Consider the following 22,921-nt stretch of genomic DNA (forward strand, 5'->3'; position numbering starts at 1 on the left):
CACATAGATGTTATGGCAAGTTAAGATTTTTGTTGCTTTTTGGAGAACTGCTCCCACTAGACCAAGTACCACCTAAAAAATATACTTAACCCATCAAGTAACGTCATCATGACCAACATAAAATGTCATTTTTATCCCTAAGAAGCATAAGTCATATTTTTGTCCTTCCATCCATTTTCTATACCGCGTATTCTGTTCAGGGTAGGGAGATAAAAAGAAAAAAAATTAGGAGAAATTGAAATATAACACGCAAATAAAAAAAAATTCTTGAGTCATACTTGATCATAAACTGTCCCGGAATTCATTGAGCAGTGAGCACTTAAGCAACAACCGCAGAAGTACCAAAATACTGAACCTAAAACAAACCACAATAAATAAGATAGTGAAATGAATAGATGAAATATTTTCTAGTTCAAATATACAAAGTTCCAACAATGTTGGCATTTTGGCATACAGGAAATTCAAAATGTACCTCTTGTTGCACAGTCCACATCAGGGGTGTCCAAACTTTTTCTCTCAGAGAGTCACGTAGAGGAAAAACCCAAGAATAAAAGGGCCACTTTGAATTTGTTTGACTTTAATTTATATCCGGCACACAGAAAAAAAAATCAGTCAATGAAACATTTGCATACTGTTATATACTGTATTACAGTATTTTGTTTTTTTGTGAAAAAGTGTTACTTTCTATAAGGCAAATAGTTTAGGATTTTACAAGATTTGGGGTAGTTAAGACCCTGTAACCCACCAGAAAACGGCAGCCCCTGTGCTGATCAGCAGCCGAATCCCATCTCTACCATCAGAAACAAAACAGGAACAATCTGTAAAGACATTTTTTTTAAAAAAGCAGAACGTGAAGGAAAAAATGTTTGCCATTAAGAAATTAATTATCTCTTATTCACCACAATGTTATGAAGAGAAATGTTACTTGTTTAAATTGTAAATAGTTCTTTTCATTTGCATCTTTGGATGTTTAGAAAATCTCTAGAGTATATAAAAATTATTAGTAAGCAGGGCCACTTAAAAATGGTAGGTGGGCCACAATGTGCTTTTAAATGTTCCTTACAAAGTTAAATTTGTTAGTCAAACAATAGAGTGCAGGACTAAAGTAACTATGTGCTACATTACATTGATCACATGTTCAATCACATCTATGCTCATTGCTCAGAGAGGAAATAACAGTTACTGTTGTGAGTCACAAACTCAACAAAATAGTGCAGCAGTTGTGTCAGGCAGTATTCTAGAAAAATACAAATGGAACATTTAAGTCAACAATTATCCCTCTACATCAGAGAGATTGCTGTAAACTCATGTTAAATTGAAGGCAACACACACCTGCCATGATTTAATGTGCTTCTAATTAGCCACAGAAAAATTCAGTTGTTCAATCCAGTAAGTTGTTTTTCTGTCTAGCAGAAGCCTGAGGGCTTTGTGCAAACACTTTTGGGGGGGGGGGGGGGGGGTCTTGCATAATTTTTGTAATTATTTATGAACCAAAATTGAACCATGGTTTAATCAGACCATAACACATTTCCCAAATGTGTTGCGGACATTTTGTCATGGTTCGATGAAACCAAGTTTAAACAACAACAAAAAACTACAATTTTAACAAGGGTGTGAAGACTTTTTATATCCACTATAGTAACTACATCTATCTAGTAGTCTCACTGGAAACTGCATTAAAGTGGAAAGTAATCAGTCAAGCTCAAGTCAAAATTTGCATTTTAATTCTATTCCTCAAAACATAAAGTCATATTTATGTAACCACATTCGCAACTTCGAAAGATATTTCTTCTGAATTGATCTTAAAACTTTTTATCAAGCATTGACGAATTTGCATTTTGTGAAAATGCAATTAGACTGAATCTCGCGCATAGTTAACTAAAGGAATCAACACTGAAAATCAATAAAACAGTTCACAATGTTTATTTTATGTACAAAGGTGTGGATGAAAAGGGAAGTCAAATTCCAATCAATTATGCTGAAGCATTTTCAATGAGATGCCATAACCAGAGACTTGGAGCCACAAAGCTTAAAGCGAAGCAGTCAGTGTTCAGGCTTGCTGGAGCCGAGTTTCTCCCTGCGGAGGCAGAAGAACATTCATGAGTGCTGGCTTCACACCATGAAAGAAAAAAAAAATCACAGGCGTTGCTTAGAAACAAACATTAGCATTCGAAATATGTGATATTATAAATTGGTAGTTCTAAAAACTTTTTACACCAACTAATAACTACCAAAAACAATATTTAGAACCTTCAGTGTTCATTAAAAAAACACACACACACAAAAAATGAAGCAGAGGTTTTATTCCCAATAATATATATATTTATATATATTCAACATTTAAACAAGCTGTATGTGCATAGCTACAAATAAAGAAATAAGAAACAAACACAAGTGAAGAGAAGCCTTTCTCAAGACACACTGAAAACAAGTTCTTATAATTGACTTGATTCAAACATGTACAATGAATTAAAGTAACATATATTTGATTATTATCAACAAAATGAGGGCAGAATTAAATGAGTTTGCCAACATTAATTTCAATCACTATTGTGTCACCAACCTCTCAGCTCTTGCACTACATCTCCTTCATAACGAGCGAGTCTGACAGCGTGTCTCTGCTCGTTGTCCAGCTCGGTCCACTGGTCGTCAGTGATAGCCCACGCCTGCTCCGCACTCAGCCAGGACAACTGAAGGCCACTGAACACCACCTGGAAGGCACACAAAGTAAAACCCAATACTGTAAGTTTTGCTTTCGAGCAAAAGCCTGAAGGTTTTGTGCTAACGTTGACTGCTATTTTGAAGCGTTCATAATGGGCTATATGCCACGGAGGAGGCGGGACTTCCGACTTCCTGGTTTTCACACATCAGTTTTGTTTCCGTTTCCTGTGTGCGACGTGTGGGCCGCGTCCCAGTTCTTGCGCTTCCGCCTTTGTGCCCCTCGGTTGCGCATTCCCTTCGACGGGTGCGAGTGTGTCCGTCTCAGTTGTACAAAGCATTTCAGAGAGTTGAGACGCCCTGCGCGCTCCCGCCAATGGGCAGGAGCGCGCGTTTGGGGGGTCCAGGGGTGGAGGTGCGAGAGTTGGAAGTAACGCGGCCATCAGTGGCCGAAAACGACGCTGATGTGTGAAACCCGGAAGTCGGGAAGTCTGTGGCATCTACCCCATTCCCTGGAAGTGGAAGGCCCCTTTTTTGGGTTAATCAGAGGTAATATAAATTGTGGCAGGGTTACGAGTTAAATGGGTATGCACATTTGTGCAACCACATTATTTTATTTTCATTTCCTTTCATTTTTCCCCCCAATTGAGTTGTATAGATTATAATGTATGTCACATAAATGGTGGAAAATGTTTTTAAAATGATTTATCCTAGTCAAATGTTTTTTGCATCACAGAAACCTGGCATTTGAACAAGGGTGTGTAGACTTTTTATACCCACTGTATTGACAAACAACCATTCACATCTATGCACAATTTAGAGTCTTCACTGAACCTAACATGCATGTTTTTTTCCACCCACAGACCACGCCACCACGGAGCGTACCTGAGCTCAGATTCAAACCTCCAACCTCAGCACTGTGACGCGGATCTGCAACCACTTATCCACCATGACACTGATTACCTTTATTTGATATAAATGCAATTTAAAATAAATGTTGCCACTTTGTTGCTTGCATGTTGATGATGATAAAAGATTATTTCTCATCCATCCATCCATCCATCCCTTTTGGAAATGGAGGTTGACCAGCGTATGTAACGGCTTGTGCTCAAACTAAGGATTTGCATTTTTTTTTGTACAGTGACAGGAAGCCAGAGAAAAAAAAGCCACTCGAGCGCAGAGAGGACTCCAGAAAGAAAGCTACCAATTCCTAAAATGTCTTCTTGTTGTTGATTCACTTATATGAACCCCCAGATGATGTTGTGTCATCAATGTGAGTTGCTCCAACATGGAGCTAAAAGAGAATATTTTAGCGTACAAAAAAAAAAAGACTTCAGTTTTGAGATGTTGTGTAATCAGCTTGACATCAACTGCTCGCATGAAATCAAAGGCGGAACTTACTGCCATCTTTTTTGGTGACAGCAGGCTGATCGCTTCAGTGGTAATTCCTTCCACTTGTTCTTTTGTCAGAGCTGACAAAACAATGTCTTCCAGGCCCGCTGAGCATACAGAAGTTTCACAAACACGGTAGTTAGATCATTAATGTAACTCAAAATAGAGATTTTCAAAACTTTTTCAGCTCTACTTTCAAACCCCAAGGAGATGTTTTTAAATTGTTCCAATCCATCAAGAATTGTCCTTCCTCACTCTGAATAAGGGACAATAAAATGTTGGCAACAAAAGATCCTTTGGGATATTACATCCATCTGTACCTGCCAGTGTCCCAATTTCAGTGAAAACTTCCGGTCCCCAAGCACTGACTGGACCAAAGGCCTCAGGTCTGGACAAACGACTTGTCAAAGCCTCCATCTGCTGTTCTGTGCATGGCAAGGACATTTCCCGCAGGAACCGGACCGCCATGCTGCCGTTTCAGGAAGAAAGGTTCTGGATTTACTCCTCTGAGCATATGCAAAATGTTTACAGAATGTTTCACCGCTTTCTAGCTACATCTGTTAGTTGGTGTGTTGTAATGGCAACGGAGCAACTTTTAAAGAACATTTATAACTTATACTGCAAACGACATAGGAAGTAATTTCTATTTCACTTTTTCACTGTCCTGCCCATGGCCTCAATATCTTTTTTTGTAACTCAATCGCTGCCATGGATGGTTACTGAATATTGCTCAATTAAAATCCAGCCATTTCCTGCCAACGACGGCTATGTACGTCAATTTTTTAACAGGAGGGCGTGCAATAGGGTCTCACACAGCTTGTCGAAGACGATTATGAAAGAGAGAACTGTCAACATGCAAGTTTATCCACCTCAATCTTACACAAAGTATGAATATCTATGGTATAAACAGTGTGTTGCAGTACGCATAAGAAAGTAGTGTAATAATAGTTTGAAAATAAAATATTAACATCAAAGTCACTGTTCTGCTTGATAAGCTGCTTTGGACGAAAAGCTTGTTTAAAGCCCTTTTTGGTCAGAAACCAGTGTTTTTGGTTAAACCAACTGCTAATTATTAAGGATTGAAAAATGACTGATAGCGAAAAAAGAGCGTCTACTTTTTTCAAGAGATTACTCAAAATGCTCCAAATTGGCTTTTTACAGCAGTTTGCAAGGATTGACCTGACTTGAAAAGCACACGGTTAATTCACTCACCTGAGGTTGTAAGCGTTTATTCTTTTAATCTCTGATGGATACAGTCCACAGATCAGATGGCCAAAAGTCGCCAGATCGACCACAGACAACTGCTCGATTTTCAGATTGCGCTTTTGCAACGCGCCTGAAATGACCGCTCTCATCTGAAAAGTCAAAAGTAGTACACATTCACGCACATTCATAAGTCAATGCGTCAACTCAATTCAATTGACCTTCTTCTCACGCCAGGGTGACAGTGTCCCCAGATGGGCCAAAACAGCCAGATCGGTCAAAGAGGTGTCATGCAGTTCTCTAACTGTCATCTCAGTCACCAGAGAACCGAGAGCCAGGACCTGATCTGTTCTGAGCTCGCTCACTGGACTGAACGCCTGCAGTGGACAGAGAACAACAATATAGTCACAGGCCATGCCATGAACTGTGATGGAGACTAAGTGGACTGCAACACTCACAGAACACATCTTTTGGTCCACCTGCATAATGTAATGTGATCCAAAACAAGAGCTAGTTTTGATAAATCCGCATTGTTCCATAGTTCAGTTTTAGCATATAGCATTTTTTTCAAGTGTTCTTGCAGTTATTCCTCTATTTTTTTTAAATGACATTTGTGCACCATTTGAACATATTTATCTATTGGTCTTGCTCTCTCTCTCTCTCTCTCTCTCTCTCTCTCTCTCTCTCTCTCTCTCTCTCTCTCTCTCTCTCTCTCTCTCTCTCTCTCTCTCTCTCTCTCTCTCACTCTCTCTCTCTCTCTCTCTATCTCTCTCTCTCTCTCTCATTTTGTTTAAATGCATTTGTATTGCTTTAAAATTGTGTTTCAAGACCTTATAAAAATATTTAAATGGAAGTCAACCTTGAACATTTCTTGACAATTACATGTCATATGTGACCTCACTAGTCTAAACATGACATTCTGATTAATATTACATTTGTGGAATAGGCTATGAGTTATGCATATTTCAGGGGGCAGCCATTTTGTCACTTGCTGTCGACTGAAGATGACATCACAGTTGCTCAGGGCTCAGGCAACGACCAATCACGGATCACCATTTTTGTGAAGCTGAGCTGTGATTACCTGAGACCTGAGCTACTGTGATGTGATTTTCAAAATGGCAGCCTTCTGAGATGGATCAAAATTGCTGGAGTTTGCTGCTTAACTGATATTCCACTAACGCAACATTAACCAGAATACCGTATTTAGACTAGTGGGGCTGCATAGAACATATTATTGTGAAGTATTTTTTGGGGGGGTTGACTTCCCCTTTTGACTGCCATAAATGCTATAAAAGAAAAGAAAAATGATCACCACGATATCTAGCGATACAGAATAGCGAAAAATGTGATATATAATCAGATATGTACAATTAAAAAATCTGCAATACAGTGAACCGCTCTATGGCAAGACTGCTTGGGAAATTTAATAAGAATATTAAAAAAATAAGTTTAAAACAATTACAGTGTTTTTTGCTTTTCTAAAAATGTGTAATCATTGCCATTATTTTTTATAATAATGGCGTACCAGAATAATATCAATTTTCTTCATCATCCTTAATTATAACTTTAATTACATCATTATAGTGATTAGCTGACAGAAATAACATGTTTAGGTTTCTTTCTCAAAATGATTCCGTTCCCTAAAAAGTGACAAATCACTAGAATGAAGTGCACCACTGCAAACTGCAAACCACGTTATTACAGTTCTATACAAAACTGATCATTTTTATCTTTGTAAAGGTGCCACTTTTAATCTAGCACTTGCATTTCAAGCTCATTAGACTGTGCAGATATGCATTAGCAAGAAACACTGACTAGATATAATAGGTCGGAAAGCTCAAAGTCAAGCATTGTATCTCTTTTATTGGGTGCAAGAGGTTGGGTTCAGTTGAAGCCCTTTTTATTACCCCAGCCAAAAACACTCCACCACAGACCCAAATTAAAATCACAGGAACAAAAATAGAACTTGTCATGCCATTTTGCCGATTCTCGCCACTGCTCACCTGTCTAAGTTTGACCCAGAGCGCCCGGCGCTGCTCGGAGCTCAATGAAGCATCCTGGCCGAAGACTTCGACACACTCCTTGAGGTCGACTTGTGACATGCGGCTCAACTGAGATGATGTCCATGCGGAGGGGAACGTACCTCGGATGTCTGCGCAGCTCAGGACTGACACGACAAGACACATCAGTGACATTAATTAATCACTCAAACAAAATGATTTGACTTGCACTCGATGACATGTTTTTATATCTGTAATGGGGTCGCCCAAACTCCGGGTTGGACCATTTTTGTAGGGTTAGATGATGGATAGATGGTACATACAGAATAAAATATTGCACTTTTTTTCATCCCTGCCTTGCACTTTTACGATCCCTCGCATCAGACTTTGCGTCTTCTCTCTTTGATGACGTTGGTCCGTGCGCCACTTCAAACAGACGACCCCCACCGCGCTGTCCTCCCAGCGCTCTTGACCCACTAGAACCTGTTCCACTGTGTCTTTATTCAACACTTTCTAAACAGGGGGAACGATGTTTAATAACACTCATCTTAGGCATGCAGCCATGTGACAAAATGTATAATAATGTAATGTATAATTGCTGTGTGCTTGAGTCTTTTTTGGTGGCTGCTCACCAGTGGGATGGAGTTGATCTGTTTTGTTGATAGGGAGAACACCAGCCTTCCCAAATGTTCAATATCTCCAGCTTGCCACTTGGATGGCTCCCTAGAAAATAAGCAGTCATATTCAAAGGGTTCACTGTAAAAAATAAATTTTTAAATCCTAAAATAACAGAACTTCGATGTTTATTTAATTTGATTGTACAGATTTTTCCTCTATTTTCAAAATATCGTTTAACTTTTAAAAATAGACTGTGATCTTCTACGCTGAATGTAAAATAACATGAAGTCACTGCAACTGTGAAAACACACAATATTTGTGTTCTTTTACAAAAAAACACATTAGAAATACATATATTTAACGTTAAAATATGTTCACAAATGATTCTTAATTTCACAAATATTTGTCTGTTATTTAAGGGAATAAACTGTAAAATACTTCTTTAAAACGGGAAAAAAGGAGGAAAACATTTAAAATTACTGAGAAATTAATAGTAAAAATTTGTAATTTAACGATAAATTCTTAGTTAATTGACTATTCTTTCTTTATTGAAAATAATTTAATGAATGTTAAGGACTTTATTAAGCTCAGGAAATAGTCTTGCTTTCTAAAAATGTTTACATTTATATTCCAGTCAATAAGTAATAGTTTACATTATTTTCTTAGAATGATTGTTTTTATTTCAAAATGACCCCTTGACATACTTTGTATGATACACATTCAATTATGTACAGTAAATTTTACTCTATTTAGAGTGGGACCAAATAGACTCAGTTTTAGAGTAATAATTACACTTGGAAGAGAGTAAAATGAACTAAAAATAAAAGTCACTCAAGGGTTGAGGAACAAACTCACGACCTTCAGCTTGGGAGACGGCCGATGTACTCACTGAGGCACACAGCTCGTGCTGTGTGTTAGTATATCGTGTCAGCTGGAATCTTCCTAACTCCTTTGGAGATCAGCAAACAGTAGGAGGGGCATAGCTCAGGTGGTAGTGTGGCAGTCTACCAGGCTAAAGGTCATGAGTTTGCTCCTCAACCCTCGAGTGGCTTTTATTTTATTTTTTTCAATTCTTTATTTTACTCTCTATCAAGTGCAAATATCAGCCTACTCTAAAACTGAGTCTATTTGGTCCCACTCTAAACAGAGTCAAATTGACTCCCTTTAATGCCTTATTTACCCCATGAAGTCTTTCTGTGTGAGCAGGTCGCTGATATCTCTCAAGGCTTCTTTGGGAAGACAGAAGCTCCTCATCTCCTCCAGCCGCAAAGCCAGAGCCCCTCTGTCGACCAGAGCCAAACGTTCTCTATCCAAGAAAGGCAAAAGAGGGCCCAGAAAGTCCAGAGTGGGGCCGTCAATCACACCCACGTTGTGCGAAGAGGATCCCTGCAGAGCACCACTTATTATTGTAAATATGAGTCTTAAAATCTTGTAATGAGTCATAACGCTTAAAATTTCAACATACAGTAGCTGGTTCAAAATCATCTCATCATCATTTGAGTTTGCACTCAAGTGCTTACAAAGATAATGATTCCTGAACGGTCTAGTATTCATTCACTTACAGCCTTTTCGGCCATGTTTGTCTGCTTGTAATGAGGTAGTTGGAGGAAATCAGTGAAGTGTGCCTGAACGTGGTCCAGAACAGCCCTGAGGGATGTGTTGGGAAGGTCATCTATCATTGTCACTCTGAGAGAGAACGGAGCAGTTTTCTGTTAGAAGTGTAAATGATTTAAATAAAGAAGCCATTTACATTCCAAAAAAGGAGATACTTGCGGTAATGTTGCAGAAAACCAAGGACTTAAAGTGCTGACATCAAGTTGAGGATGCTTTCTCACTTGCTCTACGATACATTTCCTCTTTTCAGATAACACACAAAAGTTAGCGCTGGAGGTATTTTTTGGAGACGCTTTCATGCAAATGTGAAAGTATTTGAACTGGGAAACAGTACGAGTCAGCACTTTTTGGAGAGTTAACTTCTTACCAGAGCGGGTCTCAAGTTTCCTGGCAACATAGTGACAAACTGAAGCAGCTCTGCAAAATCAGTGTCATTGGCCCAAAGCTTCAAAAAGTCGCAGGTCATTCCAACTGCAACCTGGCCCAGGTCTCTACAAACACACAAGTCATCATATGAAACAAATTTTGGATGCTGGATGGGACATGGTCATTTCCTAGGAATGGTGTAGAAGTGAATGTTTGCTAATGTAAACCCTTGCAGAGATTTAGAGAAATTAATCGTTGCATATTGAGATCCATGCGTTTCCTACCGTGATCATTAATCATTAATTAATTAATTAATTCTTGTGAGAAATCATAATCATTAAGAGTGTCTTCACATAGATGCACATCAGTCATTATTAATAACAACATAATGGGCACATTTGTTATTTACAAAGTGTGCATCAGACTGGTAGACATTTGCAGCCTACTTAGTAAACAAAAAGTACCTCTCAGATTCAAAAAGGTTGGCGATGGACAATGGAGAACGATGGTTTGAAATACGAGCATGGACACGGTGCAAATTACAACTCATATCTCAAGGGCACCACTGTAATGCAGTACAGTTCAACACAGATGCAAACTGGTGTACCAGAATGTCTTAGATTGTGAATGGAGCTTAGTCAATTACACAACGACATTCCTGTTGCAACATATTAAGAGTTAGACTTACCTCACCATCTTGCTGGTGATGTTTTTGGAGTTGTGTATCCACTTAAACAAAACCTGAGCCTGTGCAGACAAAAAAAAAATTGCAAGAAAACCTGAATTCATAAAAGGAACTGCAGTTACTATAATGGCTGTACAGTATATAGACCAGTGGTGGGCAAAGTATGGCCTAATCTTTCATCTTTGTAAGAGTCAAATTTACATAGTCAATATAAACTAACCTTACAATGTTCTTTAATATGGTATGAATGCTAGCACAATATTGCAATTGTTAGCAACATGATACAAAATTCAGCCGTATGTCGCTGGGGTCTGGCTGAAATCTTTTTCAGGAGACCCCAAAAAACGATGTTTGTTCAACCATTGACATTGCATCATCAAAGATAAAAAGCCATTTTCGACACTTAACTCATTCACTGCCATTGACGGTTATAAACGTCAAAAATTCATTTGAACTATTTCTATTAGTTTAAAAAAAAAAATCCACTTTTGTTAACAAGAGTATGAAAACCTAGAATTTTTTTTATTGTACATTTATAACAGATATGAAATTTGTGATTAATCGTGAGTTAACTAGTGAAGTCATGCGATTAATTACAATTAATAAATAAATAAAAATTGAATTGCCTCTTGCCCCAAATTTTTTATAATCTTTTTTTTTAAATGAATTTATGGCAGTGAATGAGTTAAGATTGGAAAATGATTTGGAAAAATGGCACCCACACATGTGGACTTACCAAAAGTAGAGATTTTGGGGGGGGAAATAGGACATCTGTCAAATTGTGACTTACGAGGTTTGGGCCCGACACCAGTGATATGTAGTATAGCATAGGACCGGAAGGTTCAAATTGCCACCACCTTTTGATTTGAAGACTCTCTTGCAGCTATTTGGCCTTCTTACATGTTGGAGGCAACTTAATAGAGCCCCGTCTGTGACAAAAAGCCCTTTAATGTGCCTATTATTAATTTCTACGACACCGCTATGTCAGAGCCAAACTAATTAGCTTGATAGAGTTTGGCCCATACGGTGCATTAATATTCTGAAAGCCTCATCTGAAGCATATCCAATGACTTGGCATATCAATGGGAGGGAAGCAACGATGATTAATGGTTGGCTTTTTCTTCATTTGTGTAACATCCGAACAACTTATTGTTGCCATGTTAATGGGAAAAAGTGTTGGTGAAGTGAAACGCGCACCTGCTGTGGTGACCAGCTGATGTGTCGGTACAAGCTGATGTCTCTCGGGAGGCCTTCCTTCTTCAGGGCCTCAGTCAGCTTCCTCAGAGGGATTAATGGCAGGAGACAGTTTACATGCTGAGTGATGTTGAGGGAGTCTCTTTGTAAAGCCTAACAGAAAACACGATTGAAGGTCATTGTTATTTGTTTTTCAAATAAATTAGTTATAGTAAGTAGCCCCATCACCTCCTGCATTGCATTGTATAGCATTGCTTTATGGCCAGGCTTCAAATCTGTCATCATGCTTCTCCAACACTGACAGTGGGCAGTTTCACTGATCCCAGACCAGTGGAGGCTGCTGAGCACAGCAGGAGAGAGACCAGAGTGCAATGGCTTTAGTCGGCACAGTTTGTCCACTGTGAGCTGCCAGGAAGACACACATAGTGAGGTGAGAGTGAGGCTGACCCATATTCGGCGAACATATTCTTTCAAATGTTGACTTACATCGGTGTCTTTTGAAATCTTGGACAGCATTTGAAAAGCCTGTAAAAAGGCGAATCACATTGGAATGAAACAAATCAATGAGAGCTAGACTGGGCTAAATTCCATTATTGAACTCAGCATTTTTTCTAATGAGTGCAATGTATGCATGTGTAATTTGACCACCAGGGGCAGTACAACGAGGCTTACGAGATCTTTGGGTTCAGCCCAGAAAAAATGGAAACAATACCAAAAGTGTTGCATTTATATGTTCGTCCAGTGTAAGTGAGAACTCTGATTCCGTTTAAAAAAGAATGCCAATATATATATATATATATATATATATATATATATATATATATGCAGGGAATAAACAAACGTCCCCTCCCACTGACCTGTGCTGGAGAAAATCTGCCTATTCCTGGTTTGGAGAGGAGCTCCAGGAGCTGCTGTGAAGGAAGCGATAGTAAAAAGGACGCTCCTAACTGTGGAAGGAGAGCACTGAGGCCAGTCAGTTCTGCGGGAGCCATGCTGCTGGCATTCAACGTCCGCATTGCTGGGACCAACCAGGACGAAAGCTGTCAATAATAATGACAGGTTATTACGGTTTTAGGAAGGTTTTATGATATGAACAAGTGTGTCTCACCCTGCCACCAGAACTAATGAAGCCCTCGGACACACATTTCACCAGCTGCCTCAGAAGAGTGGACGACAGAGCTGAGTCCAAAAGAAATGAATGTAGGTCAAGTGCATCCAAGTAACACGAAAGGACTCCTAGCCTGCAAAACAACATCGTAAAAGAAATCTTCTATACATTTAAAAAAAAATGTTTTAATATATATATCAATCTTAAGGTCCATGCTGTTTATCCAACTGGTGAGGTCAAAGAGTGTGAATGCTTTCTATATCATCACTATTATTATGACTAGTCATGTTTTTCTCTCCATTAATACCTTCCACTGCATTAATAAGCATTAAAATGAACAAAGATTGAACTGTCCCACCTCGAGATGTTATCAACAGTCACATTGTTGTTCTCTGTTAAAATGGTCCGGACAACATGGCGTCCTCTCACACCATCCAGGCTGCTATTGCCCAGCAACTCCACCAGTGGGGTGAGCTAAATTAGATGTAGACAGTCATAAGAATATTATTTAGTATGAAATTACTTAAGTGAACCCCCGCATATTCACAGTTTGGCATTTATGAATTTGTCTATTTGCTGCTATTTGATTTTTGGGGATTTGATTCTCAACAACCTCTCAAAATTCCATTGCACGTCTTATTCTCACCCATTTCCTCTTCTTTGTGGTCACCTGCATCTTACCTGACATTTGCACTATGTTTTTGTGGTTTGATAAAAAAAAAAAAAAAGAGAAAAAAAGAGTATATTGTATGGGGGGGAGCCTCACTAAGATGAATTAACTAAGAACAACTCTTGGCTGCCATCTTGTGGCAGCCATAGACAATTACAAACCTTTTTGTCTGGGCTCACAGTTTTCGCAAGGCTCACTCCCTATCCCTCAAGAACAGCAAAGGTTCACTATTTCAAATGATTATGAAGAATTTCTCTACAACCTGCTGTGACGTAAGCTGCTGAAAACGACTGATTGGAAGGTAAGGCAGTAGTGGGAGGATGGAGCTGAGGAAGTACGGTGGCCATGTGGGGACATCACCCACACCACTTGATTGTAGAAGTCTTTTTACAAACGCCTTTTTCTGAGATGACTTCATCTCTGAGCTGTGGTCACGGATGGCAGCCAACCTTCAAAAGAAGCCAAAAGTCGAGTTTAAGGACACTGTCGCCTGCATCGGAAATTTTGCTAGTCAGCAACTCACACGCTGTCATTCACAATGACGGAGGCTGGGAAGCTCATGATGTCGGAGACAGACATGTACGGGAGGAACTGGGACAGGTCCACAAAGAGTTCTGGGGTCACTCGGGGGAATTTATGGATAAAAGCAGCAGTCATTGTTTCCATGGCCTGCAGTTCTTTTTGGGAAGCCTAACATTGGGGAAAAGATTAACAGGACAAAAACAGATGTCGGTTCAAACAGATCATCTGTTATACATTCGAAATAGATTGCACATATCACATGACAACATCTGCTATATATGTCAAACACAACTGTACTTCCCCCATCAAACGGGTGGCCAACAATAACGTGCTTTTAGAATTCAGGACAACAAAGCCACAAGAAAGTTTTAGCAGTCTAACAAACCCGACTGGTTTCAACTTGAAGGTGATCCCAGCTTTGATGCATATGAGAGAGGAACCTCTTGACGGCGTCTTTCTCAGCGGCCATCACCAGAGTGCGAATGCTATCTTCTGGCATCTGGAGGTATTCCTGGAAAACAGAGCAATGAATGAAAATTTCTTATATCAGTTATTTCCCAACAGGTACATATTCACTTTTTTTATTATTTTTATTTTTTATCTAGCACCGCCAAACCAAAATATCACACTGGAACCTACATTATCCTCTGTTGGCCAAAGCAAGAACAGTATTGCTTAGGCGCCATCTGGTGGCATTTTAGTGTCAAGGAAATATGTTGATGTGAGTTGAGGACTTTCGTGCAGTGCTTTGCTACCATCTTGTGGCAAATAAACACAATTACAAACATTTTCAAAAGGGGCGGCGTGTCAGTTACTTGTGAATTTTCACTGTGTTGCCTTTAGATATACCTGTAAGATTAATTTGTTCTGTGACGACATTTGTAACGACACAAAACAGTCAAATCATCATTTCCCATCGAAATGAATAGAAATTACATTAATCCATTGCAGCCTTCCACCAAAAAAACAAAAAAGTAATGTGTTTTTAATAAAGAAAATGTCATTCTATAATATTGTACTTCGTATAAACATACAGTAATGACACAATTTATAATTACAGAAAGTAAAAAAGTAATTGCCGCTCCTTGTGATGTGTGTAATTTGGCCACCAGGGGCAGTATTATACAGTAATACACAGAGCCATATATAGAGAGTTTGTCCAACTCGGTTTTCAGCAAGGTAACAAGATGGCGTCCATATGTCATGTGAGCAGCAGTTGTGCTGTGATTGGTCAACTGCTGGTCACATGACAAATAGACGCCATCTTGTTACCATGCTTGAAACAGAGTTGGCCAAACTCTCTCTATATATGGCTCTGGTAATACCGACACAAAAGAGTTTCACATTTCACTCAATAAGTAGTAATATTAGTCCATTTCCGTAGAAGATAACGAATACAGTCTTTATGTGTACCATTTGCACCAAAACGGTTTACGTAACACTGACGAATTGATACTATTCATTAGCCCGTCTATAAGGTTTTGCATTGTTGTTATCTTAGCACTAAGCTGAGCAGACTTGAAGGCAAAGTTATGTGGTTGTTTTAAAAACACAGCATGCAATCGCCTTTGTTTTATGCTTAGTTTGACAATACACCGAAATTGGGATTGCATTAAACAGGTGGAAGCTTCTCTTTTTAAGAATCGTTCACTATGTGGCAAACTGCTGCTTGATGTGAGTTGATTTGAGCTCACTGCCACCGTACAGCGCGCACACTTGTCAACATTTTGCATGAAAGTTAAATCTGATGATCTTTCACAGCACGCTAAGGTGGTTGGGAACCACAGTCATGTCAAATGTACTGTCGATAGGCTCACTATACCTCCAATAGAACCCTTAAAGCAGACGAGTTGTTGTCCTGCTCAATGAGGTCCCACAAGACAGGCTGGTGAGCAAAAGCAAAAATAAGTTAATGAAGCCTCCGAGCAGAGATTGTGTGTATGTGCGTGTTGTCGTACACTGAAACAACTCAGCAGATCCTCTTTGAGGCTCGCGTTCTGCTCCCGACGGAGGAAGACTCCCACAGTGTGAAGAATGCTGGTGGAGGCCTCCGACTGCATCGTGCTCCAGGATGCGTTGTCAAGGAGACTGGAGAGGAGGATGGCCTGACCCAAACCTTGCCTGGCCTCTCCCTCCCCCTCATCCAGACCCGAAGAAAGGCCAACCATGAAGTCCAGAACTCTTAACACGTATCCGAGCGTCACAAAAAACCATTGGCTTTCCCCTCCTTCAACCTGACACACGCTGAGCTTGTGTAAGACATCCAACATCAGCGGGGCCGGGTTCACACACAACTGTGACGTGTCGAACTCATATTGGGCTGGGAGCGTGTCAAAAAACCTTTGAAGTAAACACTTGCTGTCCTCTACCTCTGCTTGGAGATCAGCACAAAAGTCAGACAAGCTGGGCATTGATTTCAGCAGCTGGCGGTAGAGAGATGCGTTCAGGCACATGTGCTCTCTCAGTCCGCGCGTCTGCCCACACGCTTCCAGCATGGTCACATTGAGGAACGTCTGCACAGCCCACTCCTTGTACTCGCAGGTCTCCTCGGTGGCATCCACGCGGGAGAGGTTGTGTTGTCGAAAGCAGTACGCGGCGGCCCAGCTGCCCTCTGGGAAGGAGCGGTGGGAATCTGGGGGTTCTCCCCCGCATAAAGATGAAATAAGGGCTGAACTGTTGGGCAGGAAGCAACGCCGGAAAGCCTTGGCACTCACCAACCTGCTCCCCAACTGGGCGAGACAGCCTTCCTCCGGCGCTGGGCTTCCTGTCGTGCTGCTTGAGAGGTGCACACACAGCTGCTTTATACCTGTCTGGTTGAACGCATGATAGTTGTGTGTCCTGGCAGCCTGTGAGTGAAGAATGAATACTGTATGTTATCATTTAGCAACGAGGCCAGCAATGAATTTGCTAAATTAGCATCACTACTACAAGCGTGCACTCTGTGTATGTGTGTGTGTTGTCTCCGGTCCTCGAGAGCAACAATCCAGCCTGTTTTCCATGTTTCTCTCCATCAACACACCTGATTCATGATCGGGATCGTTTTAGGCTTGCTGGTGAGCTGATCATTGGATTCAGCTGCGTTGGAGGAGGGAGACATGGAAAACAAGCTGGACCCTATAGCTTAGCTCATTCAACAAACATGCCAAACATTTCCACATACCTATAATTCCACATTTTATCACTGATAAATTTCTCCCCTCAAATATTTCCAGTCATTTCCGATGACACATTTAACAAAAACTGATTCACATCGGTCCCATTCCAAATGCTTAGCTCATTCCATTCACCTTGGGAATGATTTTCAACTTGCCAAAATGTCCACATACCAATAACTCCATAAATTTCCCCACTAAAATTCTCATAAAAACTCCACATTCATTTCCAATGAACGCATTCAACAACAATAAAATAGAAATTCAAAATGCTCAGTTCATTCGATTGACCTTGGGAACAATTTCGATTCCAAAAATTTCTTAGTCTACTGTACTAACCAATTAAAACAACTAAACAAACAAGAAAAGACAGAAAAGTGTCTGAAGGCAGGACTTCCGACTTCCGGGTTTTCACCCATCAACTTTGTTTCCGTTTCCGGTTTGTGACGTGTGGGCCGCGTCCCAGTACTTGCGCTTCCGCCTTTGTGCCCCCCGGTTGCGCGTTCCCGTCGACGGGTGCGAGGCTGCGAGTGTGTAGTGTCTGTCTCAGTGTCCGAAGCATTTCAGATAGCTGAGACGCGCTCCCGCTCATCGGTTGGGGGGCGCAGGGATTGGGGTGCGAGTGTTGGAACGCGGCCAGCAGTGGCCGGAATCGGCGCTGATGTGTAAAACCCGGATGTCGGAAGTCCGTGGCATCTACCCTGTAGTAGGACTTTCGGTCCTCGAGGGCTGGGGTCCTGTAGGTTTGAGAGATTTTCCTCCTCCAACACACCGGATTGCAATAAACAGGATCGTTATCAGGCTTATGCAGAGCTTGCTGATGAGCTGATCATATGAATCAGGTGTTGAAGAAGGAAAACATCCAAAACCTGCAGGGGTCCGGCTGATTTAATTGTTCTGTTCTTATGCCCTTACTGGCATAGATAGTTGAACAATGATAATTTTTTCGTTTGGGAATCACTGATGAACGGCGGAAATAACAACCTCTGAGTGACATTCTACAGTACCTAATGTTGTGGCCAGTGTATGTATATTAACTTGAATCATCAAGTCAAGTTAGCCTCACCTGATGTGCTCTGTGCAGCCAGAAAGAGGAATTGGCACAGACTGTGTTGTTGAATTCATGCGCAAAGAACTCACTGCACACATGAACCCACAGGAAGTCTTCCTCGGCCGCAGACAGGTACCAAGCTGCATCGGAGCATGTGGCGTGCAGGTCAAGACCCATTTCTCCGTCAGCGGGACTCACTGACCCGTTCTCCCACTCCAAAAGTTTACAGTAGAGGAACACTGTGAAGTTCGAGACACCGCTCAGCCCTGGAACGGATTCATTGCACGCTGCCTCCAGAATTTCTGCAGTGCTTGAGAACTCCATTTCTTTTTGTAGGTCACTTTCACTTCTTGGTTGAGACTGATTGCGCTGATCAGGAAGGCCTTTGGGATTCATTAAATGGGAAGGTGAGGATTTGGGAGTTAAGTGGGGAGGTGTTTGTCGGAAGCTATTTTCATCACTGGAAGTGGAGGGGCAGGACAGGAATGATAGTGAACTTGGGAGGCCCTGGGTGTTAACACCCAAAGCTTGAGTATTCCAAGTCACATTATGTCTGATACCCCTACATTTGCACAAACATAAGAACAATCAGTTATCTAACAGACCATTTTCTGGCAATGGGAAATACGATATAGTGTTTCAATGATCTTACCATAAGATTAACTGCCTCAGGTCGCCTTAAGAGAGACATAAAAACAAAAATCAGGAGTGTAAGTTGGAAAAAGCAACTAGACACCCCCAACACACACACACACACACACACACACACAACTATATCTGATGCAACACACAGATCCGCCAGCAAATCCTGCAAATCACTTGATATAATATTACTGATAACAATGAAAGGGCAAAGAGATTAGCTAAATCCTAAAAGATACTCAAGTGACCCGGTTGACCTAAAGCAGTGTGAGCCACTTTTGGTCTAATACATATAACATTTCATTGACGTGAATGAAAATGACATTAATCTGTTCCAGTCACCCCACCTCTCAAAACCTCCCCAAACAGTTTTAATATGTTTTTTTACTGCGGAAAATAGCACTCTGAAATATTGTTCTATGAAGAAATTTTTTTTTAAAAAAAGAGATGACGGAATATTGATTGCGGCTCATTCTGGTATGCAAGACATGGCCACTGGGGGCAGTATAATACTGCCATGCAGACACAAATGAGAAGAGCTTCACAATGGGGTAGATGCCACGGACTTCCGACTTTCGGGTTTTACACATCAGCGCCGTTTCCCCCACCCCTGCGCCCCCAAACCGCGAGCTCCCGCTCATTGGCGGGAGGGCGTCTCGGCTATCTGAAATGCTTCGGACACTGAGACAGACACTACCCACTCGCAACCTCGTACCCGTCGACGGGAACGCGCAACCGAGGGGCACAAGGGCGGAAGCGCAAGTACTGGGACGCGGCCCTCACGTCGCAAACCGGAAACGGTAACAAAGTTGATGGGTGAAAACCCGGAAGTCGGAAGTCCCGCCTCCTCCGTGGCATATAGTCCACTACTGTAAATGTCGCAACAAGTTGCAGTAATATTAGTCATTTTCACAGAGGATAAAGAATATATGCCTGTGAGTACTGTTATAACAAATATCTTTTGTTGAAAATGTGATAATTGAGATGTTATTTGTTAGCCCGTCAATAGGCGATATGTGTTAGCGTTAAGCGAGTCGATTTAAAGGCAAAGTTAAATAGTTGTTTGAATTACAAAACATGCCATTTTTTTTGTTTTATGTTTAATTTGAAAGTATACTTGAATTAGGAGTGGAGTTAAATGGCTTGAAACTGCTTTTTTTTTAAGAATGTTTCTGTCAAACTGCTGCTTGTTGGGGAGTTGAGTTCACTGCCCCCATAGAGTTACTCTTACTATTTACTATCAAATCAATGCAAAAATATCATCACAACTCCCAAGTATGAAAGTTTATGCAGAATCTCGGAATCTCAAGAGGGGATACGAGCTTTTTCTGTCGCTGGCCCCAAACTTTGGAATAACCTCCTGATTCACATTAGACATGCTCCTTCACTGTCCATTTTTAAACTGGCATTAAATCCTTTTTTTTTTTTTTTATTCCTTGGCGTTCAAAACTGCATGAGACTTGGACCCTTAGGTGTCTTGTTTGTTTTGATTGTTTTTAATTTATTTTATAATCGCTTTTTGTTTTATGTTGGATTTTTATTTTGTACAACACTGTTGCAACTGTGGTTGTTTTTAAAGTGTTTTATAAATCAACTTGAGTTGAGAATGCATAGTTTGCATACATTATGTCAAATGAACAAACCATTTGAGAAACTGGTCAAACAGTTTAAATTGGCCATCAACAGCTATTTTTAGATATAACATTTTACACAGTGCTCAACATAAATGAGTACATAAAAAAATAGTAGGCCTAAGTCTTTATCCATTTCTCAGTGAATACAAGAGTATTTTTTCAGCTAAACTTTAGACTTGTTTTTTTTGCAACGTCAAATGTTTTTTTTTGACATTGACAAATCTCATTTGCTGCAACAGCAGTTTTGCCAATGTTTTGTTGAGTAGTACGCCAGGAAAGTGACAGTCTTCTAATAAATCTATTGGGACGGGCTCGTATTTGTTGATCACAATTTCTCAATGGGGAAAAAAAGTTTGTGCGCAATCCTCAACGATGGTCACTTTAATCTCAACTGCCCCACACACTCACCAACTGAGCATTGTCCACTTCTCCTGGGCTGCGACACGTCCGCCACGTCGCTGACATCATCAAGCATCGCCATGGTAACTTGTGACACTTTCTTCCTCAAGTTACCATAAACAGAACTGCCCACTCTGTGCAGAATGCCCATCCTGAGCCTATCCAAACTTTGCACAAGAGCGAGATTTTCCTGAGCCAAATTGCTTCCACTTGAGCGTGTCAGCGCTTGCAGGAATAAATTTCGCATTGAATCTGAATCATCCTGTAACTCGCTTGTGTCATCCCGAAAATGATTTTTTAGTAAGCCATCCTGCTTCAAAGCTTCAGGGGGCAAGCTGAAGGGTTTAATACGCCCGCTCGAGCCTCTCCTGTGTTCAGCATCTCCCCGCTCCGAGTGCAAACTGACCACGGGCCTCCAGCTGCGTGTTTCCACGAAGCTGAGCAAATACTGAAGCCAGCCGACCCCGAAAGGGCAATCTGTGTGACCTTTCAGTGCGCAAATGAAGCCCTGCAGGCCGGCGCTGGCCTGTCCGTACGTCCCGCTGATCAGCGCCTGGAAAGACGCCTCCAGCACAGCGCTCACCGTCTTCCAGTTCTGAGACAACAAAGTCAGAATGGGTTTGTGAGGCTGACGCTGCAGGAGGGTCGTGAGGCTCTGCAGGAGCCCCAGAAGAAAGTCCAAGTGGGGGCTCCCTCTCAGGGACAGAAACCAGTCCTTCACTTGGATGCTGGGTCGAGGCGGCACTCGGCCGTTCCACTGTGCAGCATTCCCTTCGGATTGGAGGAAAAAATAGAGCACCTTCTCCCACAGCTGTTCGTCATCCGAATCCAAAGGCGCCTCGTCCAGTCCTGCGCTCATATCTTGGAGGTACTGAGAGATGTTGTAGAGGAAGCCAGAGAGACGACGGCGGTCAATCGGCTGGTTTAGTGAAGCCAGGTTCGTACCAGGAAGTAGTCCACTCAGTGTATGGAGGCCACCCAGAATACTATTTACCCAAGGGTGCAGAAGTACATCCTTGCTGGCTTCCCGAGAGCTCTTCTGCGGATTCCGAGCACCCCCTTGACTCAATTTTGATAGGATTTCCTTGAGAATGACATCTCTTTGCTGGTCCCTACTCCTTGCTGAATGATCGCAATTCAGGGCAGTGAGACAAAGAACAATTTAGGACATAAACGTGGAAACAAAACACACATTTGAATGATATTGACATTGCACTAACCTGTTTTCTCAGAGGATCCTTGTCCTAGTAAAACAGCACAAACTAAGATGCTTGTAAATCGAAGAGGAGCCATGCCTGGCCTTTTGTCTGCAATCTTTAATTCATTCCTGTGAGAAATAGATCACTCCCTCATGATGAAGTCCGATTGATTTTTGGAAAACAAGGCAATTCTGTTTACTTTCACTGAAAGGATTAACCTGAGATGTAAAGGAGAAGGAGATTAAACCTTAATGATCGCCTGCCACGTCACCTTACACTTGCAGTGCATGGCTAATAAAGCACGTAGAAGCAATTTGACTATAATTGGAAAGTGGCCAAAGGTGTATATACACCTCATATTGATGTTTTCAAAACCAGGATTATTTGCTCGCAAAATATGTGCTATGCTGGCATCACATGATCGACTGTAAGCTTCTTTCATCAAGCTAGTGCAAAATATCTTCCTTGCTGCTGTGACTACTGACACCAACTGAAACATTGTACATTGGAGCAAAGTCCAGATGAAACAACTTGAATAGATGCGAGTATTCCTAAATATAGATTACAAACCCATGCAGACATTCCTTCACCAATCAAGATATGGAAAATCAGATTTTCCTGTGTACTTTGTAGAACCTCATTTAGTCATCTACGTCAGTGGTTCTCAAATGGGGCTGGGCTGCGTGTACCCCTGGGGGTACATGAAGGCACTTCATTTAAAATAAATTTAAAAAGCAGCATCCATGCAAAAATCCTTTTTTTTTTAATCATAAACATTTCAGGAAAATCTAAGCTAATAAATTGAATTTTATAT

At 41.0% G+C, this 22,921-nt stretch overlaps 1 protein-coding gene across 1 annotated transcript; it reads right to left on the bottom strand.

Annotated features, from left to right (window-relative positions):
* Positions 1–1,930: 1,930 nt before the first annotated feature.
* Positions 1,931–22,238, bottom strand: LOC147177086 (stereocilin). The gene is made up of 29 exons (XM_086071688.1): positions 22,129–22,238; positions 20,918–22,030; positions 18,886–18,910; positions 18,249–18,795; positions 15,989–16,876; positions 15,853–15,915; positions 14,416–14,541; positions 14,032–14,198; positions 13,771–13,957; positions 13,197–13,312; positions 12,839–12,971; positions 12,588–12,770; positions 12,217–12,255; positions 11,959–12,135; positions 11,734–11,883; positions 10,540–10,598; positions 9,853–9,976; positions 9,645–9,727; positions 9,423–9,557; positions 9,052–9,252; positions 7,886–7,976; positions 7,592–7,766; positions 7,257–7,420; positions 5,475–5,630; positions 5,263–5,405; positions 4,371–4,519; positions 4,060–4,157; positions 2,564–2,711; positions 1,931–2,077 (listed from the first exon to the last, which is right to left on the bottom strand). The coding sequence occupies exons 1-29, from the start codon at positions 22,199–22,201 to the stop codon at positions 1,974–1,976; spliced, it is 5,817 nt and encodes a 1,938-aa protein (XP_085927814.1). The 5' UTR covers positions 22,202–22,238; the 3' UTR covers positions 1,931–1,973.
* Positions 22,239–22,921: the final 683 nt, after the last annotated feature.

Source organism: Leptonotus elevatus, chromosome 3 (assembly GCF_054856555.1).
Source record: "Leptonotus elevatus isolate MCC_2025b chromosome 3, RoL_Lele_1.0, whole genome shotgun sequence".
NCBI lineage: Eukaryota > Metazoa > Chordata > Actinopteri > Syngnathiformes > Syngnathidae > Leptonotus > Leptonotus elevatus.